Source organism: Eublepharis macularius, chromosome 1, assembly GCF_028583425.1.
Source record: "Eublepharis macularius isolate TG4126 chromosome 1, MPM_Emac_v1.0, whole genome shotgun sequence".
In the NCBI taxonomy this organism is placed as follows: Eukaryota; Metazoa; Chordata; class Lepidosauria; order Squamata; family Eublepharidae; genus Eublepharis; species Eublepharis macularius.
This window is the reverse complement of record NC_072790.1, coordinates 216,828,158-216,853,934: the sequence shown is the minus strand read 5'-3', so window position 1 is coordinate 216,853,934 and position 25,777 is coordinate 216,828,158. Positions and strand designations below refer to the sequence as shown.

Sequence of the window (25,777 nt, the reverse complement as noted above, 5' to 3'; positions counted from 1 at the left end):
TAGTGGGCATGCTTCTGGCAGGGTGTAACGACATCCATTCTGACTTCTAGGAATGATGCCATTGCCCTGGCTGTGGGAATGCTCTTGCGCTCTGCTCGGGGTCGATTTGGGCCCCAAACATAATAATTGGCCTCATGAGAAGAGTGGGAGCATTCCTGCGGCCAGCACGATGACATCACTCTCATAAGTGACGTCAGTGCGACACGCCAGGAGCAGACAAGAGCTAAGCGTGAACACAAACTTCTTCTACCAGGTCCCCCCCCCCACTTCCCACAAGGATGGTAAGGGGACCTGGCAAGCTTATTGCCATTCCCCGGTAGTCTTGAGATCAGTTGTAATTAGGGTTGTCAGGACCCTGTACCCTCCCGGCAGGGGTAGGGGGAAACCTGTCGCTTACCCCCTTCTTGTTCTCTTCATGTTTGCCTTGCACATGCAGAGTGCACGCAGCCCTGCACCTGCACGGTGATATCACTTCTGAGGATGTCATCGTGCCAGCACAGGAGAGTGCACACGTTTCACAGTGGGCCAATTTGGACCTCCAACGGGCCCTATTTGGCCCATGTGGGGCCTAAATCGGCCCGCTGCAAAGCGCAGGAGCACTCTTGGGGAGACGCAATGATGTCAATCCTGGGAGTGATGCTGTCACACCGCCCTGGGAGTGTGCCTGAGAGGCCCGTTCCCACACCTTTCCCCCTGCCAGCCAGGTGAGTGGTGCTTGGGGGTGGAGGGCAAAAGTGAAGGATCCCCTGTCCTCACCGAGAGAATGGGATCCCTAGCTGTAATTCTGGGAGATCTTTAGGCCCCGACTGCAGGTTGGTAACCCTACAGACAAGACATCTTCCTACAAACCTAAGCCCCAGATTTGCAGAAAAATTTTAGCCCTTAAAAAAAGTGGATTAACCCCCCATCCCCGCAAAGGTAGACAGTATCTGTAGTTTAAGAAATGAATGCCCTGAGTAGCCCTTGCTAGGGAAACACAACAGCACGGCCAACCTTCAACCCTTGGTTTCTGTTAATAAGGCAGGGGGAGGACAGAGCCCCTTTCAGGGCTGCTTTGGCCTTTGAGAGTAAACTCACCAGGGCCAGGCCTGACAGCAACTACCAGGCAACTTGCTACCAAACTACTTCCGTGACTCACCCAGACCCAGCTGGTGCCACTGTTCAACAGCAGCCACCCCAGAAAAGCTGGTGTGTTGTTGCAGTTAGAGTTTCAGACAAGGATTTGGGAGACTCAGGCTTGAATCACCACTCTCAGCCTGACCTAGCTCACAGGGTTGTTGAGGAGATGGAGGAGAATGAAATCAGCTGCTTTGGACCACCCTCGTGGAGAAAGGAAAGGGTATGAATGAAGTAAATAAATAATACACACAGCTGAGGATGGGGGGGCAGATAAAAGGTAGGTTGCTTGGTAGGTAGGAAGAAGAGAAGCAGGGCCAGATCGAGGGGGGCAGGGGGTATAGTCTGCCCCTGGCGCCTCCAGGGAGGGGGCGCCGGGAGCAGCTGCCAGCTGCCGGGAGTGCGTGGGCGGCAGCGCAGGCAGCCTCGCAGCCCCCCACGCTGCCTTTCGCCTGCCCCGCAGGACAGGGGACGGCTGGCTTGCCGCACGCCCCCGGTCCTGCAGGACAGGCAAAAGGCAGCAGGGGGGCTGCGAGGCCGCCCTCGCCATTTGCCTGCCCCACAGGACAGGGGGTGGCCGGCCGCCCCCTGTCCTGCAGGGCAGGCAAAAGGCAACGAGGGGAGGCGAATGGCACGAGCAGCTTCCCAGCCCCGCACGCTGCCTCCGCCCTGTGTGATGATATCACCAAAATGATGTCATCACGCAGCAACGGGGGCGCACGCACACTGCACCCACGAGGGGTCGGACTAGGGTTGCCCTGGGTGCTGGCAACCCCAGATCCGGCCCTGAAGAGAAGGAAGCAGAGAGAGGATACTAGGTCTTTTCAAGAGGAAGAAAAGAGGAAATGGAGTGGTGAGGGGGATACATGGGAAAGAAAGGAGTCCCCTGCAAGTCTTTCTTTTTTTTATTTATTTTCAATTTCTATTCCACCCTCCCTGAACTGGCAGGCTCAGGGCGGATTACATTCTGTAAAACAGCACACTGAAAAAAACTTACATTTTACAGTTTTAAAACAACAATACAAAACAGTGCAATATAAATATTTGAAAAAGTACAAGAAAGCAGCACAGGAGTAATCAGTTAATCAATCAATCCACCACCTAATCCGCCATATTAAAATTACTTGCGCAGTTGGTTAAAAAGTTTGATGGTGGATGTCTCTGGCAGGGAGGGTGTTTACCTCTATTTGGCCAGTGGGGGCCCAGCTCAGCCTCAACCACATGCCTGGCAGAACAGCTCTGTCTTACAGGCCTGGCGGAAGGATAACAGATCCTGCCGGGCCCTGGTCTCGTTGGACAGAGCATTCCCCCAGGTTGGAGCCAGGACCGAAAAGGCCCTGGCCCTGGTCGAGGCTAAGCGGGCCTCTCTGGGGCCAGGGACCACTAGCAGCTGTTTGTCACCTGATCGAAGCGTCCTCTGGGGCACATATAGGAAGAGACGGTCCAGCAGATATGCTGGTCCCAGTCCGCATAGGGCTTTATGGGGCTTTGTGGATACCCCAAAGTACAAATGGGCCTGATGGCTGGCACCACATAATCAGGCTGGTCAAAGGTAGTTTGGCTGGTGGGTGGGAAGGAGAGGAGTAAACAAGAAAAGGGGAGAGAGGTTATGGGGGCTTTCGTGGAAGGGAAAGAGGAAATAGTGGGGGAAGGGAAATGAGACACTCCCTGCAAGTCCTCATGGGGCCCCAGGTTGTTCATTTTTAATTCCAGTGAGGGAGGAGTGTTAGTCTGTTGTAGCAAAATTAAACAGAAATCTTATAGCACCTTAAAGATGAACAAAATTTATTCCTGAATAAGCTTTTGTGCATCAGAACTCACTTCATCAGATGCACGAAATGTCCATTCACAGCAATTATTTATACTTAAGTACACATAACTGCTATGCATGTACACTTCAGTGTCTCTGATGAAGTGAGCCATGATTCACTAAAGCTTATGCAGTAATAAATTTTGTTAGTCTTTAAGGTGTCACTGGACAATGAATAATCGTTGTGATTTCATGGCAAAAAGAATCAGTAAAAACGATGCAGATGTGTCAGACTGGCTTTCAAGTTTCAAAAAGGAACACTGTTGTTTCATGCCCTGGTCTGGCAATCAAGAGAAATACTTCCACACAGTTTTCTGATCTCATCAGGTTCTGGAGAGAAGCAAGGACAGCTGCCTACTTTGCATACAATTGGATGGTATCGAATCACGTCAGAGGGACTCCCCCCACCTACCATCAGCAACTCGATTCTTTCCCACATGGAAAACCCATGACATCACCCCACCCTAGGGACAATGCAAAATAGGAAGTTGATAGCCAAGCAGCAGCAGCTAAGGGCAGTATCAAAATAATGAAAATAAATGTGAGCAAAGCTTGTACTAACTGCATTCCCTGAGCAGCTCCTTCACTGTCTTCCAGTGTCTTTATTGCAGAAGAAAAACCTGACTCTGATCAAGAGTTATATTTCTCAGAATTACTAGTCAAATTGGATCAAAAGCAACAGAGAGTTTAGCAGCAGTTCATAACACTAACCAATGTACAGTAGCATAAGCTATTACTTCATCAAATGGCACATGTATACACAGATAAAGATGTAGCAGAAATAACATACATTTTTAAAATGTAGCCAAAACACTGTGATATATAATAGGGGCAGTTTGTGACATTTCTAGGCAAAGCATACTGGCATACACAATTTATTTATTTACGTTATTTACATGATCAACGGCCGAGACATTCAGTAAATAATAGAGTAAGGATTTCAGAAATCCAATACAGAGCCAAAAACAATGCTGAGACATTAACACAACATTTTAAACAAACACAGAATTATCCAGTAGAAGCAAGCTTACAGCAACAGACAGTATGCAGTAGTATAGTCTACAGCCCTATCCTTTTACTAATTTATCTCTCTGAACCATTTCTTTACACCCCAGTCCTATTACATGTGTAAAAAAGCCCTCCTGGATATAAGTTTAGAATGAGCTATGAACTAGGAGATGGTTAGTTTAAACCTTGTTCTGTAATGGACTCATTAGTCTGTCTTCAGCTCAGGCCATATTTGAAATGCAGGGATAACACCATGGCTGTATCTTACAGGGATGTTGCAAAGACTAAAACAAGAACAAGAGACTAGAACAAGAGACTAGATTGGAGCTAAAGGATTGCAAGTAGAAAGGATATTTTCCCACAAACACTGAACTCCCCGAAAAGCATCTCTTGAAAGCTGGAGACGCCTGTGGGGTAATGCAGGGGTCTGCAGTGGTAAAGAACCAGTGTGTGGGGGGGGGGGTGTAGAATCATACAACACCTTCTCAGCCACTGGAAAAACCCTTCAGGTCTCAAAAAAGGAAATTATCAAACAACACAACAGAGAAAACACTGGAATGGAAAAGGCTAGTCATCTGGATTCTCTGTGAAAATTGAATAAATGGACTTCTTTTGGGAGCAGCCATATCCTTCCCTGCCCTTCAAAACCAAACTAGATTTTAAAACAGACTTTTTCTTACATCAGCTTTGTGTGATTTATTAGTTTAACTTTGTTTGGACCATCTTAGGAGGCACACTATTTAAGGAGGAAAGAGGGCAGAGGCACCATTGAGACATAGTACATCAAATAGGGAATTTATGGCTATGACTTCTGTCCCTCTTTTTGCTGCCGTAGACTTCCAAAGATTTCAGGCTCCTGGCTATGGTGGGTAGTGTAATAGGAGCACAGCGGTCTTTAACTAAGCATATTGCTCAGAAGTAACCTTGCAAGGCAAATTGATGTCACCATCTTCACCTCACCTGGTTGCTTGAGAAATTTTCACTTGTGCAGCAGGCAATGCTGAATTGCACAGCCAAGGCTGTTTTAATGTTCAGGGTAGAGGGGGATATTCAAAGGAAAATTAACCATATTAGCACCCATTCAGTAATCAGTATGCAGGTGGAATGACTGCACCATTATTGGTACTGTATACATAAAGCTGAACATTAGAAAATTGCAAGTATCAAACTCACATGAATACTACTTTTATTTTGCTGGGGGGCAGCTAGTAAGCATTTCATAATGTCTTATATGGCAAGAATTAATCATGAGTTTTGAAATGGGCTACAAATGCAATAAAGTATTCAAGATTTGAACAAATGGAGGAATGGGGTGCAGAAGATGCTCCTTCCCTAGGGCTCCCACTGTATCTTGGGCTGGCCCCAACTGTGATCCTTTCTATGCAATTTGAGGCCCTTCCTCAGGTTGTGGTGCATGTATTGTATACAATACAATGGAACAGTCTGTTTCCCCCTCTGATATTTCTCTGTGTTGGTTAGTCTATCAAGGTGTATCCTCTGCTTGTTAGTTCTGTTTGTTAGTTAGAATTGTAGATTAAATGACCTCCTTTGTTTTGAAATCAGTTGTTGTTGTTATGATTATTATTATTTTATAATAAAAAAGTCCAGTAGTACCTTTAAGAATCACAGTTCTCTTCGTCCTCTCTGTGATTCTTGAAAGCTTATGCTACAATAAAGTTGGTTAGTCTTAAAGGTGCTACTGGACTCTTTTTGATTTTGCTACTACAGACTAACACGGCTAACTCCTCTGGATCTATTATTTTATAGTCTGCCTTAAATGTGAACCCAGCAGCAGAATCCCAAGTGAGTACCGTTTTCCTGATTAGCTAGCAAAAGGGAATATTACACAGGGGAGACATAATACCATGAAAAAAAATTGGCTTTAAAAAAATCAGTAGTGCTCCACTTAGGGTTGCCAGTGAAGGGCGGCAGGAACTTGCTAATGGTAGCATGTGCTCCCTGTTGTCATGCAATGACATCACTTTCATTGCAATCTGAAAGCAATGGCATCACACCACGGCCAATTCTTCAGTACGCAGCCAACAACACTATGTTCTTAGTTATGTGCTAACAAATCAGCTCCACTGCCATGCCAGCGCTTCTGGATCATGCCAGAAGTGGCATCATTGCATGGCGATGAGGAGTGCATGCCCTCTCGTTTTGTCAGCTTGCCTACTCCTACCCATCAACTGGTGATTGGCAGGTAGAGGCAAAAAGTGCTGTGATGTTGCCCACCATAAGCAGGCACCTGGCAAGCCTAGCCCAATTATCAAAATAAACAAACCTACAGAAGATAGCGCAACATCAATTTTAATGGCTTGAAATTATCTGCATAGAAATAGGTTCCATGATTACCATCTATTTAAAATCAGCCACTATGACTGGTAATTTTTAAAAATATGCTACAATTATGTAATTGTTTTTCCATTAATGGGCAAGAGATGTCCCTGAGTCATTAGACCACAAGTTTAAGATATTATACCAAGAACAAAGTTTGTGCCTGTTCCACTCCTACTTGGAGGAACCCAACAACAGATAGGATTGGATCGCATAACTCCCTACCACTACGTTGGATTGTATGACTTTTCCACTGTATTTTCTCCCACACAGAGAGATTTCTTCAACAAAGAAACTATTTTCCATCAGAAAAGTAATTCTCCTTTAAAGGAAGACTTTGCAGAAGACAGTCAGAGGTGGCAACCCAGACATCTGAAGTATATTATAGTTTATATCCATATTGCTTATTTGCTCTGCTGTTAGGTAACACAGAGGTTTGGCAGACAGAAGTAATTTAAAAAGGGAGTTTGAAGAACTGGTTGGAAAAGACTGTGAAGATTTCTGATGACTGTACTCATGAATTGAACTCTGGTTCAGACATCAGTGTTGCTCTTCCCAGTCTACCCTCTCCCTTGCTTACCCACAACTGTTTCTGCTTCCAGAAGGAGAAAGTTAATAAAGCACTCTACAGCTGAGGGCTTCAGAAGAGGTTGTAGCATTTCCATCTTAGGCCCTCCAGCTGCAGGACACTGCCCCAAGGGGGAGGAGACAGTACAAGGAAAGAAAGGGGCAAAACTGAGGGCCTTAGACCAGCATACAGTCATTGGATAACTGAATTTAGGCACACCCACAACAGATTTGAGGACTGTAGTCCGTTTCTTTATCACGTATCTCTTCAACCACCTATAACAATGTCCGTTGCTTACCTCAAGACTCTGCGCTCTGGCCCAAATTCAGCTTCATAGTAGCCATGTTCGCAGTCTTTTCCAACCAGCCGGTGGGGATGAGGCCTGTAGGGCTCATTCTTGGTTACCAATGTTACTCTAACTTTTAATTTCCCAAAGTAGTTAAAAATCTATAAAAGAAAGAAAAAGAAGTTATCCTTATTTTTAAAAATATCTTTATTTTAAAAAATAAATCGTATCATCAAGCAACTCCCCATGGAGCGGGAATGTGTATTAACTTATCAGAATTCTAGAATGATTTCCCTTGATGGCTGTTCATATAGTTTCCATATGCGAGTTCTAAGATGGATTCTGGACTTTTGAGGGGAAAAAAGGGAAGATATGATCTCTCCCCCTGCTCCCCAGTAACAATACAGTTTGAAAGAAAAGTACCCACTGGATATTCAGAGTCCCTTTAGCCCCTTTCACACTTTCAAGTGAAATATGGGGTATTTATCAGTATGGTATCTCACATGCCTGTTCCACAGGTCCATTTGTTGTTTTACCACCATTTTATAGTATATGGTCTGAAAGCTAGTATTCATTTTAAGCTCCTTAATTATCTGTTTTTATGCACATTGGTTTATAATATTGCATTTTAAATTAAGAAAGTTTTATTATATTTTATTTTGTAAACAGTCTTGGGAAGGTGCCCTGGTGAGGCGTAGGGTTGCCAGCTCCATGTTGGGAAATTCCTGGAGATCTTGAGGGTGAAACCTGGAGAAACCTAGAGAAAGTGGGGTTTGGGGAGGGAAAGGACCTTGGTATGGCATAATTCCACAGAGTCCACCCACCAAAGTAGCCATTTTCTTCAGGTGAACTGATCTCCCTGGAGGCCATTTGTAATTCTGGAAGATCTCCAGCCACTATTTGGAGGCTGGCAACCCTAGTGAGGTGGCATACATAAAATAAATAAATCTGAAAATCTGTTTAGAGCCTCTACAAGTTTATACATGTAGGGATCCCTCTATGCAAACATGAACCCTAACTACACAAATGAGCAAGTTCTATACACTCTTCCAAACCAACAAACAGCAGTCAAAAAGTATGCGTGTGGACCCACCCCCCGCCCCGCCCAAATTCACCAAAGGCTTATCTGCACAACCACCATATGAGGTAGATAAGACTGAGAGAAAGCAACTGGCTCCAGATCATCCAGTGAGCTTTATAGCTGAGAGGGAACTTGAACCCAGCATTCCTAGGTCCTAGTTGGACATTCTAATCACTACACTCAACTCCTAACAACATCAAGAGTATCAATGAAATTTCAGCAGGCAGTGAATAATACCAATACAACTACTATTTAGGGTTTATATAGTGCTTCTGGAGTTTAAGGAGGTTTCACACAACCTATTTTGTAATTCTGACATCTCTTTCGGATATGTTAGCATTATTAACCATATAAACAGGAACCTGAAGCTAACTACAAGTGATTTTCTTAAGACCACCTATTGAGTTTTTGGCACAGGTAAAATTTGAACCAGGGACCTCTTGGTGAGCAGCTGGCCTGGAAGGCCACCAATAGCCAGGAACAAACTCAGTTGAACCTTCATGTTTATAAACCCACTGGGGCCATTCTGTTCAAACCCAGCTGATTTGCCACAGCACAGCTGTGGGTCGAGTCATTGGGCTTCTGGGGCTATTTTACCTTCCAAATCTACCCCCGACTTTGTTGTAACTACCTTTTGTTGGACAGTGCTCATTGTAAGCAGCAATAAACTGGGAAAGTAACAGATGTTGTAAATAATCACCAGTTATCACGGGTGCCCTTGTGCTGGATTCAGGTGATAAAAAATTAGGTAAGCCAGCTAGCTTTTAAAAAAGAATTCAGTGTAAATTTTTAATAAAGCCAAGTCGGTTTTTAGCTACTGATTCAAACATTCTGGCTGCTTGGATGGGGCCATGTGGTAGGTCCAGGAAGCTGAATCTAGAGACTCAGGGATGGAGCCAGTGCTAACTCTGACATGTCAAGGCAGTACCTGGTGGGCTGTGGGTGGAGCCTGACATATCATGGTTTCACTAATCAAACCAGTAAGATTAGGGCAAACCAGGAGGCTGAATTTATCCTCCCACAAGCTTCCCAATACATTTGGCATAGAGGAAGAGGTCAGAGACCTAATAAATTGCTCTTAGGTGGCAACCGTAGGCACATTTATCTGGACATAAAACCAATTAAATACAACTTACTTTTGAGTAAATATGCATAAGACTGGGCTTGTTGAGCAACACCCCCCCCCAATTCAGACATATTAATCTTTTTATTTTAGGCCATGGTGAAAAATAGGAATACCTGTATAGATGGGAAAGTCCGGTTGATATCGGTACTGTGTTCACCTGGAATGCTGCCGGCTGATCGCCCTTCACACTGGTAACGGAAACGCATGCCTCTCTGTCTAGGCTGCTCATATATTTCGATGTATGGCTCATGACCACCTTTTACGAAAGGGGAAAAAAACAATAAAGTTAAAAGAAATAACTTAGTTTACCCCACAAGTTCATGGTGGGTTTCAAGTTTGCTACCAAGCTCAATCCGAAACACCTTTATTGACTTTTAACAGGTTTTAGGGCCATGATTCATATTCTACTACCACTTGATGTATGGCGCTCAGGCTCACAAATTTCTTGCTTGAGAAATCTACGTCTCTGCCAAGGTGAGGATGTGGTTAGTTCAGTGTGCTTTGACCTGACGTAGGAAGCTGGCTGATTTTGCAGCTGTGATTATATCAATTTAGTGCTAAGGAACTGCTGACTTGACTACTGTAATGCGCTCTGTATAGGTCTCCCCTCAAAGTCAACTTGGAGACTCCAGCTGCTTCAGAACATCGCAGCTTGTTTATTATCAGGAGCTAATGGGAGCACGCATATTATTCCAATTCTGCAGTCACTTCACTGGCTACCCGACAGTTACTTATCACATACAAACCCCTTAATGTCCTTAGTCCCTCATATCTGCAGGATCACCTCCTTCCATATGCTCCACCACAGCAGCTTTGCTCTTCTGAACAGGGCCTTCTGCAGGTGCCACCCTGCAGCTGGGCAAAATCAACAGCTGCTCATACATGCACTTTCTTTCTGGTGGCTCCCACCTTATGGAATGGCCTACCTGAAGAGATCAGGAAAGCTCCCATTCTCTTGGCTTTCTGCAACCTATGCAAAAACGAATTATTTAGGAGGGCTTCTTTGCTCAGGTAATAGAGGTATGCTGTAAGAAATGGCTCAAAGAGACACCTTGGTAAACGGACAGGGACTGTAGACTATTCTACTTAGTACTGTCTATTGATGTAGATTTGCTCCTGCTAGGTAGTTTCCGTGTTGTTAAAGATGTCAAATTTAATTACTTATGCTTTGTTTCAGCAGTGGCTCGCCTCATGTCCTAAGGTATTTGTTTACTGACTAGCCTAACTGTTGCTCATACTTGCACTGTATAATCTGCCTTGGGTCTCAGTGAGAAAGGCAGACTATACATAAATATAAGGTTAAAAAAACACTTTTTGGGTTTTGCGCACAAAGTACGCATGCAGGAAGATCACAGAGGTAAGTGCTGGGTCCCCCCCCCCCCCGGGAGGTTAAGGCGACCTAGCAACCCTAGTCATAACAGCTGGAATATCCCCAATCGCATTCAGATTACTCAATACTAAACCAGCAGATTTAGCGGAGCTGAATTAATTTTTCTGAATTTTCATCTGTATAATAGTTATTGGTTATTGAAGAGGGCTTGATGACGGGATTGGTTGGCAGTCGCAGAGGAGGGCGGGTTCAGAAGAGGAGCAGAAAGTCAGGGCATTCCTCAAGCTCTGCGTTCCAACCAAAGCTCTGAAGACCTGGAACACTGATTGCAAGAACGCCAGAAACTTGCTTTTAAGATGAATGGCAAACTGCCAGTGCTGCCCTAGATTCCAACCGAGAATAATCATGTGACTGAGAACAGCCTCACTGGAGAACCAAACTGGTTTATAAAAATACTTAGGTGGTTAAACAAGAACAGATTAGGCACAACATAAAAGAAATCTTCATCATTCCATAATACATTTTTCTATAAACGTAGTCTGTTGTCTGTTTTTCAGCTATTTCTCACATCTGAGCCCAATAAACAATCCATCTATATTCTGAGGTATGCACATTTTGGAGTAATGGAACAAAGAAGTTGAAACATGAAAATGTGTACAGAATAACTTACTGGAAGATTAACTTGACTCCCAGTAGAATTTTTAAAAAGAGATTAACTGCTGGATTCAACTCTGCTCACTTACAGGTTTCACTTATAGGATTCTTGCAATTTTTAAAAAAAAGAAACCTCCAAAAGGTTAAAAAGGCTATTCACCTGCCCATATCCTCCCAAACACATCAGGGTGTGTCCAAACACTCCCACACACATTATTCATCTTGTCAGTCCAAGGTACTTTGTAGCAACCCTGTAAGTAAGAGTTGAAATCTGAATTGCTGTCTATTTCCATACAGTTACAATATTTGATATTAAAGGTCTGTGACTGCCTAGCTTCAATTCAGTCTAAAGCCCAAAGTTTCTGTTCATGCTTGCTGGAAAAAAAATACAGGATGCTGGAGGTTTCTGTCAAGTATGTAATGGCTTATCTTTTATCAAGGTTCATCTAAGCTTGCACCAAATCACATATGTAGTTATGTAATTATAGATCTTTTTGATTTCATAATCTTATGTCCCCTCCCTGCCCCAGACAGTAATGGTTCATACCCTACCACTGTAACTTGCTAAGTTTAAAGCCTTCCTCCAGCCCAATGCCTCTTCTTCTCCCAGCCTTTGCCATCACCTTCTTGGGTTGAAGGAAGTTACACTAGTAGGATATAAGCACTGGTAGGATAAGTTCAAATGTGCGCTAACAGCCTGCTTTTGGCCTGTGAGACGGGGCCCTGGACATCTTCCACCTTAAAAGCCCAGACTCAACAACATGATGCATCAAACGAACAACTTCTGGCTTTCTAATAAATAGATATTATTCTAGCTGGTCTGACTTGCAAAACCTACTGTTTGGTGATGAAACTGTTGTTTGAGATATTGGGACACTTCCTGGCAAACCGCTGAACTTAAAAGATGGTTGTTTTTACAACCACTTTAAAAAATGGCAGCCACAAGGCTTACAATTTAAAAGGGAATACGGGTGCTAGGTTGCTCTTGGGCCATTAGCTCATCAGACTTCGCAACCAGCAAACCAAGTTGCTCCATTTGGGAAGGGAGCTTGTGATAGGGTGGCCAGGTCCCCCAGGGCTCAAACTGGGGCCATGGAGGGGGCAAGACAAGAGTACTCGGTCCCTGATGCAACCCCATGTTTCTACATAGCACTGGGAATGACGTCATTTCTGGCACAACACAGAAGTGCGTGCGAGAGCATGCTGCGGTGTTCCCTGGCCCCTTCCCATGCCTTTTCCTTCACCAGCCAGGTGAGAGGTGGCTGGGGGGGGGGCGGGGAGTGGAGGCTGGTAGCAGGGTATCCCCAACTCCCATCAGGGGAATGGGATGGTTTGTGAAATAGAAGTACCCATACTTTGTCCCCAGCAGATGATTTTTTTACCAAAGAATGGGAAATCAAATAATCAATCTGCCCCCACCCTTTAAATCACAGCCTTCCCAGGAATATTCTTTTACCCCACCACCACCAAAAAAACCCCAGAAAAAATAAATTACATGACTACATGTAAAGTTGCAGTTGGGCAGCCATGTTGGTCTGTAGTAGTAAAACAAGATACAGGACCCGAATCTTGCTCTTCTGTATATAATGTGTAATTCTGCGCTTGAACAATCCTATCAGTAGCAAATTCAGGCTTATTTAATTATTCCTGTCTTGAGAGGCCATGAGAATACCTTAAAACTTCAGTTGTGTGTCAGGTTCAGATCATATTACCAATTTATTTACTTATTAATTTTAGATGTTTACAAGCAGGGAACCCATAAGGACTTGCAGATAACATCTCATTTTCCCCTCCCCAATTTATTTCCTGTTTCCTGTACCCTGGCAACACCCACACCCTGCCCCCCTTTCCTACTTCCTTCTTTTCTTCCCACCCACCAGTTAACCTACCTTTATCAGCACCCCAGCTTCAATTTCCTCTCCTTCCCTCTGCCAGAACACTCTGCCCAGAAAAACTATGGCCCAGTTGCACGGTGCCAGCCACTGTGCCAGGCCCAGTTGTGTGGCAGGGAACCTCATACTCTCTCTTCTTTTTCTCCTTCAAGCTACCCCATGTTTACTTCATTACCCAAATTTCTCCCCATTGGGGATCCCATGCAGTTTGCATCATTCTTATGATTGCCAGGTCGCCTGGAGCCCAACCTAGGGGATGGGGCGGGGGTGGGTCATGTGGGTTTTCCTTTCTTTGTTGTGCCGGAAATGATGTCATTCACAGTGCGACAAGAAAGAGCTTCAGAGCATGCGGGAGTATGCTCTGGAGCTCCTGGGCCTATTCCCTGCGCTCCCCCCGCCACCAGGTAGGTGAGTGGTGGTAGAGGGTAGAGGCTGAGAGCAGACAATTTGGTGCTCCCACTGGGGGACTGGTAACCTTAATCATTCTCTTCTCCTCCACTTTATTCTCACAACAACACTGTAAGTTAAGTAAGGCCAAGAGAGAGAGGAGTCCAAGGTGATTTTTGCTGGATATTCGCCCAACACAACCTGTAGCTTCCACGTTATGTTGGAAAATGACATCTTTTTCAGTGTGATGGATAGGCACATGCACACACATGTGCAGGCATAAGTACCCCACTGCTCCCCCAAGTTTGGCTCCTAGGTGACCTGGCACCCCTACTGCCAGGCCTGGCCCCAATAAGTCTGCTCTCAAAGGTGAACATTGCTTTCCCCTTCCCTCTGTCTTTTTTTTTTAATTGAAACAAAGGTTTGAAGGCTGGCAATACTGTTGTGGTTGCCTAGTGATGGACACAAAGGCCATTTGTTTCTTAAAGCTACAGGTACTGTTTCTATTTTTTAAAAAAAAAAACACCCTCGCCTAAGTTTTCAGCTGTTTCGGTTGTGTTTCACTCCAGGTCCAATTCAAAGTACAGATTTTAAGCTTTAAAGCGCTAAGCACTTTGGATCCAACATACCTGAATGATCATTTTTGTGAGGAGGGGCTGCAGCTTAGTAGTAGAGCATCTGCTTTACAAATAGGAGGTCCCAGGTTCAATCTCTGGCTTGTCCAGCTAAAACAATCAGGTGGTAGGTGCTTGTGAAAGACCTCTACCTGAGACCATGGACAGTTGCTGCCAGTCTGAGAAGACAATACTGATCTTGATGAACCAATGGTATGATTCAGTATAAGGCAGCTTGTTCAGGTGTCTTCTACCTCTATGAAACTGCCAAGGATATGAGGCGGATGAAATTTTGTTCTGGGAGCCCGCAATGGCTGATTCCGCACACATTGGAAAAAGCACTTTCAATGAACTTATCAATCTTTTGAGGTGGATTTTTTGTTCCGCACACGAAAAAATCCGTTCCAAATGATCTATAAAGAGACTTGGAAGTGCATTATCCAACATGTGCAGAATCACTCAATGTCTGAGGTATGTTTGTTGTTATCAGTGACAGAAAAATTCCAACTGCCACCGCCAGGATAGGAACATCCTGCCCATCGAGGTTCAAAAGGTACCATCTTTGTTCACTTTTCATCATTATTATCTAAAGACATGCCTAGTATGGAGGGTCTTTGATGCTAACAGATTTTCTTGTTTTATTTTAAGAGGCTGGTCTGTTTCATTGCTGGTTTTAGCCATTTCATTGATTTGGTTGCATTAGTTCATGCTTTCTATTGCTGCTTTTATATTGTATTGCCCTTACAATTGCTAAAAGATTCATACTACAGCACTGGAAAGATAAAAGACCACTTCCGGGAATTCATTGGATTGAGGACCTCATGAACTTTTCAACATTTGAGCGTACTGCATATAGAGGACAGTCGCCTATGGACTTATTTTTACATATCTGAAGACCTTTTGCAAAGCCTATGTAACCCCCTTTTTGTTTTGTTTTTGTTTTTCTCTTTTTTTGCTTTGCACAAATAAATAAAAATTTTAAAATAATGTACATTTTACCATTATTATTGTAAGCAACCCAGAGTTGTGTTTTCCTTTTTTCCCCAAATAAAAAAAAGGCAGGACATAAACTCTGTGAACCAATAAACAAAATGGCTCAGGGTGTGCCTCGTTGCCATGAGGCAATGAACTTTCCTTTCCTTCTGGAAGGACTTGGGCATGACTGAGGACTTTTCTGCTGCAATGGAGGTTATGCAACCTAGGAGGAGCTTTGCTGCTTGTATAAACCAGCCCAATCCACACTGGAAAAAACACGCGCGTGTGACTTTACTGTCCTAACTTCTACACATTGAGGAATTCATCTGGGTACAGAATCCTGCTGCCTCAGTGCTAGTTTCAGGCGGGTTACTCCAAGGCCTGAAACACATACCAAGCACTATTGATTTTTCCAAGGAAAGTCCAGAGACCTCCTAGGGCACTAGGAACTTTGCCAGCTCTTTGCCTTCAATCACTCCCATCAGCATGCCCTTTCCAGACCCTATATAAATCTCATTCTTCATTTATTCTCTTTCGCCTATGCATCTACACATAAAGCACCCAGGCTCTTTGTCTTGCTCCTGCTGCTTCCTGACCCTACAAGCTTTCCTCTGCTTCCTCCTTCCCACCAGTAGCACAACTCATTCCACTTCCTTCCTGGTCTTTCTGGAACTGACCTCAACTTGCTTCTCCGACCTACAATTTTATCTTGCACCTCTACTCACTGGAAAAAGATGTGAGGACCCGGTCTCTTTTAACAAGAGGTCCTAATCCTGCATGCGGAGATGAGGAGACATGGAATACATCCAGTAAGCTCCTTATCTGAGTGCTTGCTTGGCCGGTGAACGATGGAGGGGCGTGTATAAGCTACAATGATAGAAAAAGATGAGTATGATACCCAAACTGTGCTTCTGGGTAAACAGTTAAAACATCTATCAGCTATGATTATCCATGAGGGGTGCATCTTTAAGGTGAAAACCTCTCTATACTTTCCATTGGAAGTCAGTGGGAAATCGGCTCAGTTTTAGAATGGAGGAGTCAATAAGGACTGTGACTTTAGTCTTTTCTTTCTATATCTATTGTGTCAACTGAGAAAAGGCCCTAGAATCTCTTGCCATTTCATAAGGGGCTCCAAGGCACACACTCACCTAGGGAAGGACTGGTTAAGACAGAGATGACACAGCCTGTCCCTAATTTGACAGAGCAATGCATGAAAAGACAGCATGCCCCAAATCCCAACAAACTCTAGAATGCACTGTCAATTGACAGGAGGCCTTACCTGACCAAGACTTTCTTGTTCCATGTCCCCCTCAAGAAGTTGGGAACCCAGATACTGCTCAGCCCACTAGATGCCTGGCTGCTATCTTTTTTGCCCTTGTCTAGCTGTTTAACACAATTCCTCAAACTGGCATTCCAATGGTACAACATGGCAACTATTAACAGCAACGGTGGGCAGTTCAGCAGAATTGCACCTTCAAAACATGTTACGTTGCATCAGCACCATAAATTGTCGTGCAGATTTCTCACAAAGTACATTCCTGAGGGTTGGGGGAGGATGCAGAACGCAGAGTCACAGCAAGAAGGGGATATTGCTCAGTGGTAGAGCACCTGTTTTGCATGAAGAACATCTCAGGGTCAAGCCCCAGCAACTCCTGTTAAAAGGATCAGGTAGTTGGAAAGACCTTTGCCTCAGACCCTGGAGAGGTGCTGTCACTCAAGAGTGGATTGTACTGACCTCGGTAGACCAAAGGTCTGATTCAGTATAAGGCAGGAAAAGCAGGTTCACGTGTTCAAGGCGGAACTGACTGAAATCTTCATACAAAATGAGCTGGGGAAATTTCTACTGACTTTCCCTTGAGATGTGACCCCCTCATACAACATCCCATTGTGTTTTCAAGGGTGCACCTGTTATCAAGAACAGCTTTTTAGGAGCACAGAAGAGGGAAATTCATTCATCCCATGAACAAAAGATATTCATATGATCCAGTCCATCAGGTTTATACTAGTTTAACCATCATGGCTTCCCACAAAAAATCTTGAGGATTGTAGACTGGTGTAATCTAGTGAGAATTTTCCTTTAGAGAACTCACAAAATTGCAGTTCCTAGACATCGTTGCAGAGAAGGAATGACTATTTTACCCATTCATATTACAGATATAGGTATAGGGTCAGGTCACTGAATAGCTTTGACATTAAAAAGGGTTTTTTAATGGCACACAGGCTTCAGAATTCACAAAAGTCATAATTCAAGAGCGTATTAAAAGCAGATAAGGTTCATGTACTTCCTCTTCCTTATCAATCTGACCATTGGAGACAGAAAATAAGCTAGAAATAAACACATGCCTTTACTGAGAAGTTAGTTACTTCCCGTAATTTTTTGGAGGGGTGGAGATCTTTTCACGGATTGCTAACAAGCTTGAAAATATATTATGGGTAACTGGTGATAACAGTGATAGATCTCTATGGCTTTAAAAATCACCCACACAGTTGTACACAATTACAAGCATCAAAATCCTAGAATCTGGCTACAGTTGTAACAGATTCTCTTGTTCAGCAGGCTGATTAAATATGGACACCGAACCGGTTTATGGAAGAAAACATGAATCAAGTTTGGTTACATTTTTGGATTTCCTTCACAACAGCAGCCAACCAGTTGCTAATTAATGAAGCAGTGTAATTTGATATGTCCTTATGAACCAAGGGAAATTCTAAAAGCTAAGGCAGTAATTAGACATTATCCTACTCGTTCCGCAAACAGAGGATCCTCAAAGAAATCTGAGATCCAAGTTTTGGACATTTGAAATTCACATTCTGATGTTAGGATTTGTACATCTAATACCAAACACTGAACAAATGAACATGTTTGCTTTCCCCTGAAGTTGATTCCAAGGTCCTATTCGGAGGTTTCATTATCCAGTACTTAGATCTAGGATTGAGTCGCATCTTGAAATATATAGTGTGGGGGGAGGGGGTTCAGCATTGGCCCTTGCTAAAAAATTTAAACCTAAGAGTACAATCCTGAAGACAGTTTTGGTGTTCTAAGCCCATTTATTTCAGAGTTAGAAGGGTGTAACTGCTCTGTTCAGTATTACGCCGCAAGTCTCTCATATTTTTTATGAAAGCTTAGCTGAGAATGAGCACAATCATAAACCAAGTTAAGTGCATTTGTTACAAATAAGCTTGAAGCATTGGGCTGTTTTGGACAGAATGATGTTAGCAGACCCAAGAAAGGGGTCAGGATAACTTCCTGCTTTTCTCCCCACTGACGCAACAGGATTTGTGCTTGATAAGAGTCATTTATGATCTATACTATAGTGATTTGAAAAGACATGGTAATTGGCTGGGCTTTTCTTATGAAAAGAGAAGAGTCATTGGCTGAGCAACGCTGGTCTTAAGGGACAGCTGAAGCGTATAGATCAGTGTTTCCCAACCAGGGTTCCACAGGACATCATCAAGGATTCAGTGAGAAATCAAGGAATAAATAAATAAATAGAAATACCATGGGAAAACTCCAAATAACCCTCAAATACTACAGTAATTAAGGTTAAATAAGCTGACCATATATCAGCAACTGAACTGCGTTCCCCACCATCAAATTTTTCTGGTCTACAAACATTTTCAGATAGGTAGGGGTTCCTCGGGATTTTAAACATTAATTTAGGGGGTCCTCCATGAATGAAAGCTGGGAAATACTGATGTAGACATTCCAGGAAAGAGGGGCTCAGGCTAGGATTGTCAACCTCCAAGTGGAGCTTGAAGATCTCCTGGAATATAAATGATCTCTAGGGATCAGCTTCCCTGGAGAAAATGGCTGCTTTGGAGGGTGGATGCTATGGCATATGGCCCCTCAGAAAACCCACCCTCCCTAGTTGTTACCCTCAAATCGCCAGGAATTCCCCAGAGTTGGCAACCCTAGCTAGGGAAGGAGTCTGGAGAAGAACCTAGGGAACAAAGCAGAGGCCCATGACAAAAAAACAGATCAATGCCACTCTGGTGGCATTCTCCTTAGCCTTTCTAATCAAATCTCATGCATTATAAATCAGAACCAGAGGATGTGAAAATGAATAAGAAATTTTCATAGAAGAAATTAAAACACATAATTTAAAATATCTAAAAAAGGAGAAACATGATGATATATCTCACAATCTATCCTACAGCTAATGACCCAAAGTGGAACAGTTAGTGTGCAGGTCAACTAGGGTTGCCCAGGTTGGGAAATTCCTGGAGATTTGGAGAATGGAGCCCGGGGAGGGCAGGGTTTGGGGAAGGGTGAGAGCTCAGCAGATTATAATGCCATAGATTCCACCCTCCAAAGCAGTCATTTTCTCCAGGGGAACCAATCTTTATGGCCTGGAGATCAGTTTTATTTTGGGAGATCTCCAACCACCACCTGGAGGCTGGCAAGTCTAAGGTCAGCTGGGCTTATATCAGCATGCCTCATCTTTATGCCAGCAGGACCAAACATTGGCATCAAGAAAGAAATTAATTCATTCCCATCTAGCAGTAGTAATGCTAGTTTATCCTGATCTGACCTTCCTAGAAAATGAGATATAATGTTCCTCAGAATTTTTTTGCGCTCAGCCTCAAATCTCAGGCACCAGAATGTGACACGGGACAAATCCTCAATGGACCTATAATCACAAGGGCAGACTGAGTGACTCTGTAGAGTCCCATTGATGTGACCTTTTAAAACTGCAGGCACTAATGTATCTATGCATGCCTGAGTGAAAGCCTTTCTGTGCTCATAATTCATGATGTCAGTCAAGTACGCCGGAAGAGTGGGGGGGGGGGGAGAAGTAACTGCTTGTAAAGAACAGGTTGCTCTGAAAGTGCTTTCTAATCCCACATTGGTTTGAGCATTCTGATCTAAGTTTGGCTACATGGAAGCCCAGACCTAAATATTCTTCTGAGAAGCCAAGACTAGCCGCTGATCTCAATACAAAACCACACCATGAGTTAGCCTTCATCTCTCCATATGTTGAAGTTAGGAGGCCTGGAGATCACCTTGCAAGTAAGGACTAAAATCTCAGGCTGTGGTTAGAAATGAAAATCAGTTATTTTCAGTTTGGTTGATCTCATGCCTCACAGACTTCACCCTAAACAGGCTCTGCCCTCTGACCTACCTATTTCCATCCCCTATGACCAAACATCATTATACGTCACACACAAGCTCCACCTCAATCTGTCAAGCACTGCCCTTTATCTCCTAGGCTCCTTCCTCTGTCTCAGAGTTTGTGACTCAGGAATCCTGATAATTTTAGGCAAAAGAATGCCTGGAAATCACATGCATAAAGCTCAAATGCTTATACTCCCAAATAAATGGTAGCTGGTTGCTATTCCTCAGTGGAGATGGCAAAGTAGTACACCCTGATGCAGCTTTTGCCTAACAGTTCCCACCTACCCAACACAGCTAACAGGAAAACCACACTAAAGTGAACTATACTTTTAAAGCACTGCTGTTGCTCTGATGTATAGTGATTTACTTCAACAGCTAGTTTCACCCTACCCTTTCCTCTCCAAAGGAGTATGAAACTCAGTCCTCAAATATCATGGGCACTGTTCAGAAATCTCATGCCAGGGAGAGAATGTGTGAAGAACAACAGAATGTGCAAAGGCCTAACACACAGGAGCCAGTGTGGTATGGAGTGTGTTAGGCTAGGATCACCGAGAGCTGGGCGCAAACACCCTCTGGGTCATAATGTTACCTAGGTGATCTTGGGCCAGTCACTAAACCTACCTCACAGGGTTGAGATTGTGAAGACATAACAGGAGGAACTATGCACATAACAACCTTCTTGGGAAAAGGCAGGGAAGAAATAAATAACTTTTTTAAAATTTAAGAGTCAGGAAGTGTCTTTCAAACTTTCTTCAAAAGCTCACGTTGTGTGTGTTTTTGCATAGTCCTCCGCATGCAAAATGCTTAGGGCAATAGTTAATATCATAAGACACCCGTTACAATGATTAAACTCTTCTCACTTCAACCAATTCTCTCAGTGAGAAAGAGCAAAATCCCCCAAAGGAGTTGTGGGATTCTCCAGAGAATTCTCAGCACCTTTCATGATAGAGTAGATATGACCTTAATCTTGAGAATGTGTTCATTGTCAGGAGAATTTTAAGAAACAGATATATGAGTAAATAGTAAAGTTTGCCTTTGTAGCTTTAATATCATCATTTTAAAATGTTCAAAATCTAAAAAAACGAAAAACACAAGTAAAAGTTGCAGGATATGGTTGAATAAATACAAATTGTTTTTTCATCTTAAATTGCACAAGTGTAGTGTAGTGACGAACTAGGATCTAGGTGACCCAGGTTCAATTCGCAACTCTGTTATAGAAGCTTGGTGTGACCTTGGACCAGTCACAGACTCTCAGATAAGCCTACCTTACAGGGTTGTTCAGAGGACAAAATTGAGGGGAAAGAATGATGTAAGCTTCCTTGGGTCCCCATTGGGGAGAAAAGTGGGGTATAAATTAAGTAAAAAAATTTAAAAATGAAAGAAGTACATGCTCTTCAAACCGATACTACTGAATTTTAAGTTGACATAATGGGGTGAATCCCCTCTGCACGCACTGAAAACCCTAGCCTTCCCCCCACACCACCACTTTACCAAGTTGCGTAAATATGCAGCAAACAGAACATGAGTATGTTTAGGGTTAAAATGTGAAAAAATACATAGTCTAATACTAGTTGAAATCAGGGGGTTGGCACCAATTCCACACCACGATAGGGGGAAAAGCAGAGAGATTATTGGGGTGGAGGGATTAAGTAAGCAAAGAATATTGTTATTGCTGTTGTTTATTTAAAGTCTGACTTCCTCACTGAGATCCAAGGCGACTTACAAACTATGTGAATATAATATAATCAATAGCTAGAACAATAACAGAGCAAAAGCACAATATGATCAACAGTTAGGACATGCAATGAAAATAATTACTGAAGTGGTATCATATTTACTTTTATTTCTTGTTTTCCCCAGGTAAAGGTATTTAGGTCCATTTAAAGCAAGTGCTACCAGCAAATTGGCCACTATAGTACAGTGGCTGAAAGACCAAGCTAGATAGGAGGAGGTCCCTGCTTCACCTCTTGCGGTGTACTCCCCAGACAGCCTCAGGCCAGCTTGCCTTTCAGCCCCTTTGTTGTAAGAATTACCCATAGCATATATGTTTTAAACTCTCTAAATATTAAGCACCCTGACAGCTACAGCAGCCTAAAAGGAGGGTAGGGAGAAGATCGCTGCCTTCTCTTTCTTTTATTAAATAGCATCCTAGTAGTTATTTGCAACTCCAAGGACCTCAAGGGTGCATTTTAGTCTCACAGCAACCCTATGAAACAGGTAAGAAAGAAAGAATGGTGGCCTACTCAAGATAAGAGTCCAGTAGTCCAGTCTTAAGATACCTAAAGAAGTATCTGAAGAAGTGAGCTATGACTCATGAAAGTTCATACTCTACCACAAATACTGTTCGTCCTATAGTGCTACTGAATTTTTACTCTTTTCTACTGCTACAGACCGACTAACTCGGCTACCCATCTTGATCTACTCCAGGGAAGTCACTGCTCTTCGCAGCTGAGCAGGAATTCAGACCTGCGATAGCCAGATGCAAGCCCAACACTTCACGGATAAGGGCGTCCCAAGCAATTTTCTCTGCGCCTATACCTTTAAGCTGCTACCGGCACACTGAAAAACGGAGAGAATTCCGCCACTTTATCCAGCCTCAGGAAAGAGAGGTTTTCCTCTGTCCAGCTGCTGTTAAAGGCACACGAGCCGAGCAAGCAAAAAGGGAGAGCAAGCCTAGCCGCTCTGCCATAAAGCCGTCCCTCTAGGGACGTCAAAAATGCCATTTCTAGCGGGAGCCACCGCTTCCTCTCGGCCGCCAGAAGCTACCAGGGATCTGTACGGCCCTAAGGGTTGGGTCGCCTGCGGCTCGCTAACGTGCAAACAAAATTGTAAATCAGCGCGAAAAAGGCAGCGTCGAAAAGCTTCTGCCGCTTTAAAAAGTGTAGCAAAAATAAAACGCGCTTTGCCGGACGGCAGCTGCCTCTATGTACTGTAGAGACAACAGTTGTGAGCAGAGCCGCCCAACGCCTTTTTCGAAAATGCAGGAGGATCGTGGAGAAGCCCAGCCACTCACCGGCCATGCTGACGGCTCGCTGTGCCCCACACGGGACTCTTCTTCCTCGGCCAGGCCCGCCGCCCCGTCTGGTGAGGTTTCTTTCTCTTCTCCGTCTGGGCTGCTCGACGCTCGGGCCGGCCCCTTACTACCTTCCTCCTACCCAGCAAGCTGGGAATTTCCCCAGCCGAGACTCTTGAAGTGACGTCAGGAGATGCCACTTCGAAGCACAAAAGGCTCGGCAGCCGCCCCTCCTCCTGTAAGGTGCGGGGTTCCTTTTTCGCAGAGGCGCACCGAAAGCCTCCGCTAGACCCTTTTTCTCTGATGTTGTCCTCGACCTCTCCGCCGTGCCGACCGCAGATGAGATCGGTATTTCAAGGGTTGCTTGGGGTTAGCTCCAGAGACCCCTTTTTCTGATGGCAAGTGAGGGTTTCCACCTGCCCCAAGGTGCATTGCGAAGAAAGTATGCTTAGCAGCGCGCCCATGACCTGCGCCCGGTGCAGGCTTGTGATCACTCAAATGCACTTTGCTCATTCTCAGAGGCATACTTACTTGGAAATTAGTTGGTGGGTGGGGAAGGTGGCAGCCCTTCCGTAGGCAGGGTGGCTCAGTTCTGAAAGGTGGCATAGAAAAGTGCCTCTGAGCCTATGCCGCGTGAACGTCCATCGCCCTCTTGCTCCCACATAAGTCTGCAGTGCACAGCATCCCTTGGAATTATATTACTGTGAACTCAGAGGCACATTCTCACCCGCACTCCTGAAACACACAACCACACAGCACTCCATTAGGATGATCAGGTGGCCTGAGCCACAGATTTCAAACTTAGGAAACATCTTTTGGAGACTTTTGATTGATTTTTCTTGGAATTAAGCACCTTCTCTACTAGGCCTATAATTTGGAAATAATTGGCATAACTTGGGCTGGTGTTCAATGAAAATTAAAGCAAGGGTACTTCTGAGCAAGTAAAGATTACAGAACCAGTGTGGTTTTGCTGCTACGGCCTAGGATTGGTACAGAATGTTGGGACTAGAGTGCTGGCTGGAGTGGATTGTAGGGATCATATCACTCCAGTCTTATTCCATGATCTGCACTGGCTCCAAATTTGCTACAGGGCCCAGTTCAAGGTGCTGATATTTCCCTTTAAAGCCCTATATGGTTTTAAGTCCTATATAACTCAGGGACTGCTTTCCCCCATATGAACCTACTCATCTACTCCAGTCATCTTTAGAGGCGCTGCTTTGGGTGTCCCCAATTGAGACCAGATAGGTGGCTACCTGAGAAAGGGTCTTCTTGGTCATGGCTCCAAAACAGCTGTGGTCAAGTAGCTGACAGCAGACAATTTGAAACTGAGATGAGATGAGATGGAAGTGATGCTGGTTGAGAAGGCCCAGATCTTGAAGGACATCATTCTCCCCACTTTCGATGGGGTTCAGCTGACCCTTGCAGACTTGGTTAAGAGTCTAGGGGTTATATTGCATCCAATATAACCCCTAGTGCTAGTGCTAGAAAAGCAAGTTAATGCAGCAGCAAAAATGCCTTCTTCCTACTCCGCCTAGCCTGGAAGATGCCCCCCCCACCTTGACACAGCTGATCTGGCCACCAGGATCTGTAGCACAGTAACGGTGAGACTTGACTACTGTATTGCACTTTTCATAGGTCTCCCCTCAAAGTCAATTCAGACTACAGTTGCAGAATGCAACTGTTCAATTATGCAACTGTTCAATTATTATCAAGAGCTAGGCAAAGCATGCATATTAATCCCATTCTGCTGTCAATCCATTGGCTGCCCCTCAGTTACCAGTCTCAATTCAGTGTTTTGATTATTGAATACAAAGCCCTTCATGGCTTTGGTCCGTCATACCTACGGGACCACCTCTCTCCCTATGCTGCAACATGGCAGGATCCACACTGCAAATGGGCAAAACCAACAGCTGCCCATACGTGCACATTCTCTGTAGTAGCCCCCACCTTTTGGAACGGCTTCCCTGAGGAAGTCAGGAATGGTTCCACATTCCTGGATTTTTGAATATTGTGCAAAACTTCAGTTATTCAGGAGGTTTTTTCTTACTTAGGCTATAGGGCTGTGCTGTTCCTACTGAGATGTTTCCATGTAATTTAATATGTCGCATCAAATTTCTTGCATTTTTTCCAGCTCCACATCAGATTTATGCTTGTTTTCAGATTTCTGCTATCTTTAACCTATTGTGTTATTTATTGAAAGTCCCAGCCATTGATCGTATTGCATTATACTGTGTCATCTCACTGAGTAGTCTCAGTGAGAAAGTTTTGGTGGGTGTGGGTCTGCAGTAGAACAGCAGGATTTGAATCCAGTGGCACCTTCAGACTCATGTCTGAAGAAGGGAGCTCTGACACTCGAAAGCTTACACTCTGAAAAACTTGTCTTTAAGGTGCCACTGAACTCAAATCAGTATAATGTAAATAAATTTCCTTTTCAGCTAAGTATGGTTGGGACTGCCTTTCTGCA

General features: G+C 44.1%; 1 protein-coding gene across 1 annotated transcript in view; it reads right to left on the bottom strand.

Annotated features, from left to right (window-relative positions):
• REL (REL proto-oncogene, NF-kB subunit) overlaps positions 1 to 23,384 on the bottom strand; it is a 61,343-nt gene extending 37,959 nt beyond the window's left edge. Inside the window, exons 1-3 of the mRNA XM_054986084.1 lie at positions 23,314 to 23,384; positions 9,446 to 9,588; positions 7,138 to 7,286 (exon numbers count right to left, since the gene is read on the bottom strand). Coding sequence (XP_054842059.1) covers positions 7,138 to 7,286; positions 9,446 to 9,588; positions 23,314 to 23,320 — 299 coding nt within the window. The 5' untranslated portion in view covers positions 23,321 to 23,384. The remainder of the gene's footprint in view (positions 1 to 7,137; positions 7,287 to 9,445; positions 9,589 to 23,313) is intronic.
• Between the last annotated feature and the right edge of the window lie 2,393 nt (positions 23,385 to 25,777).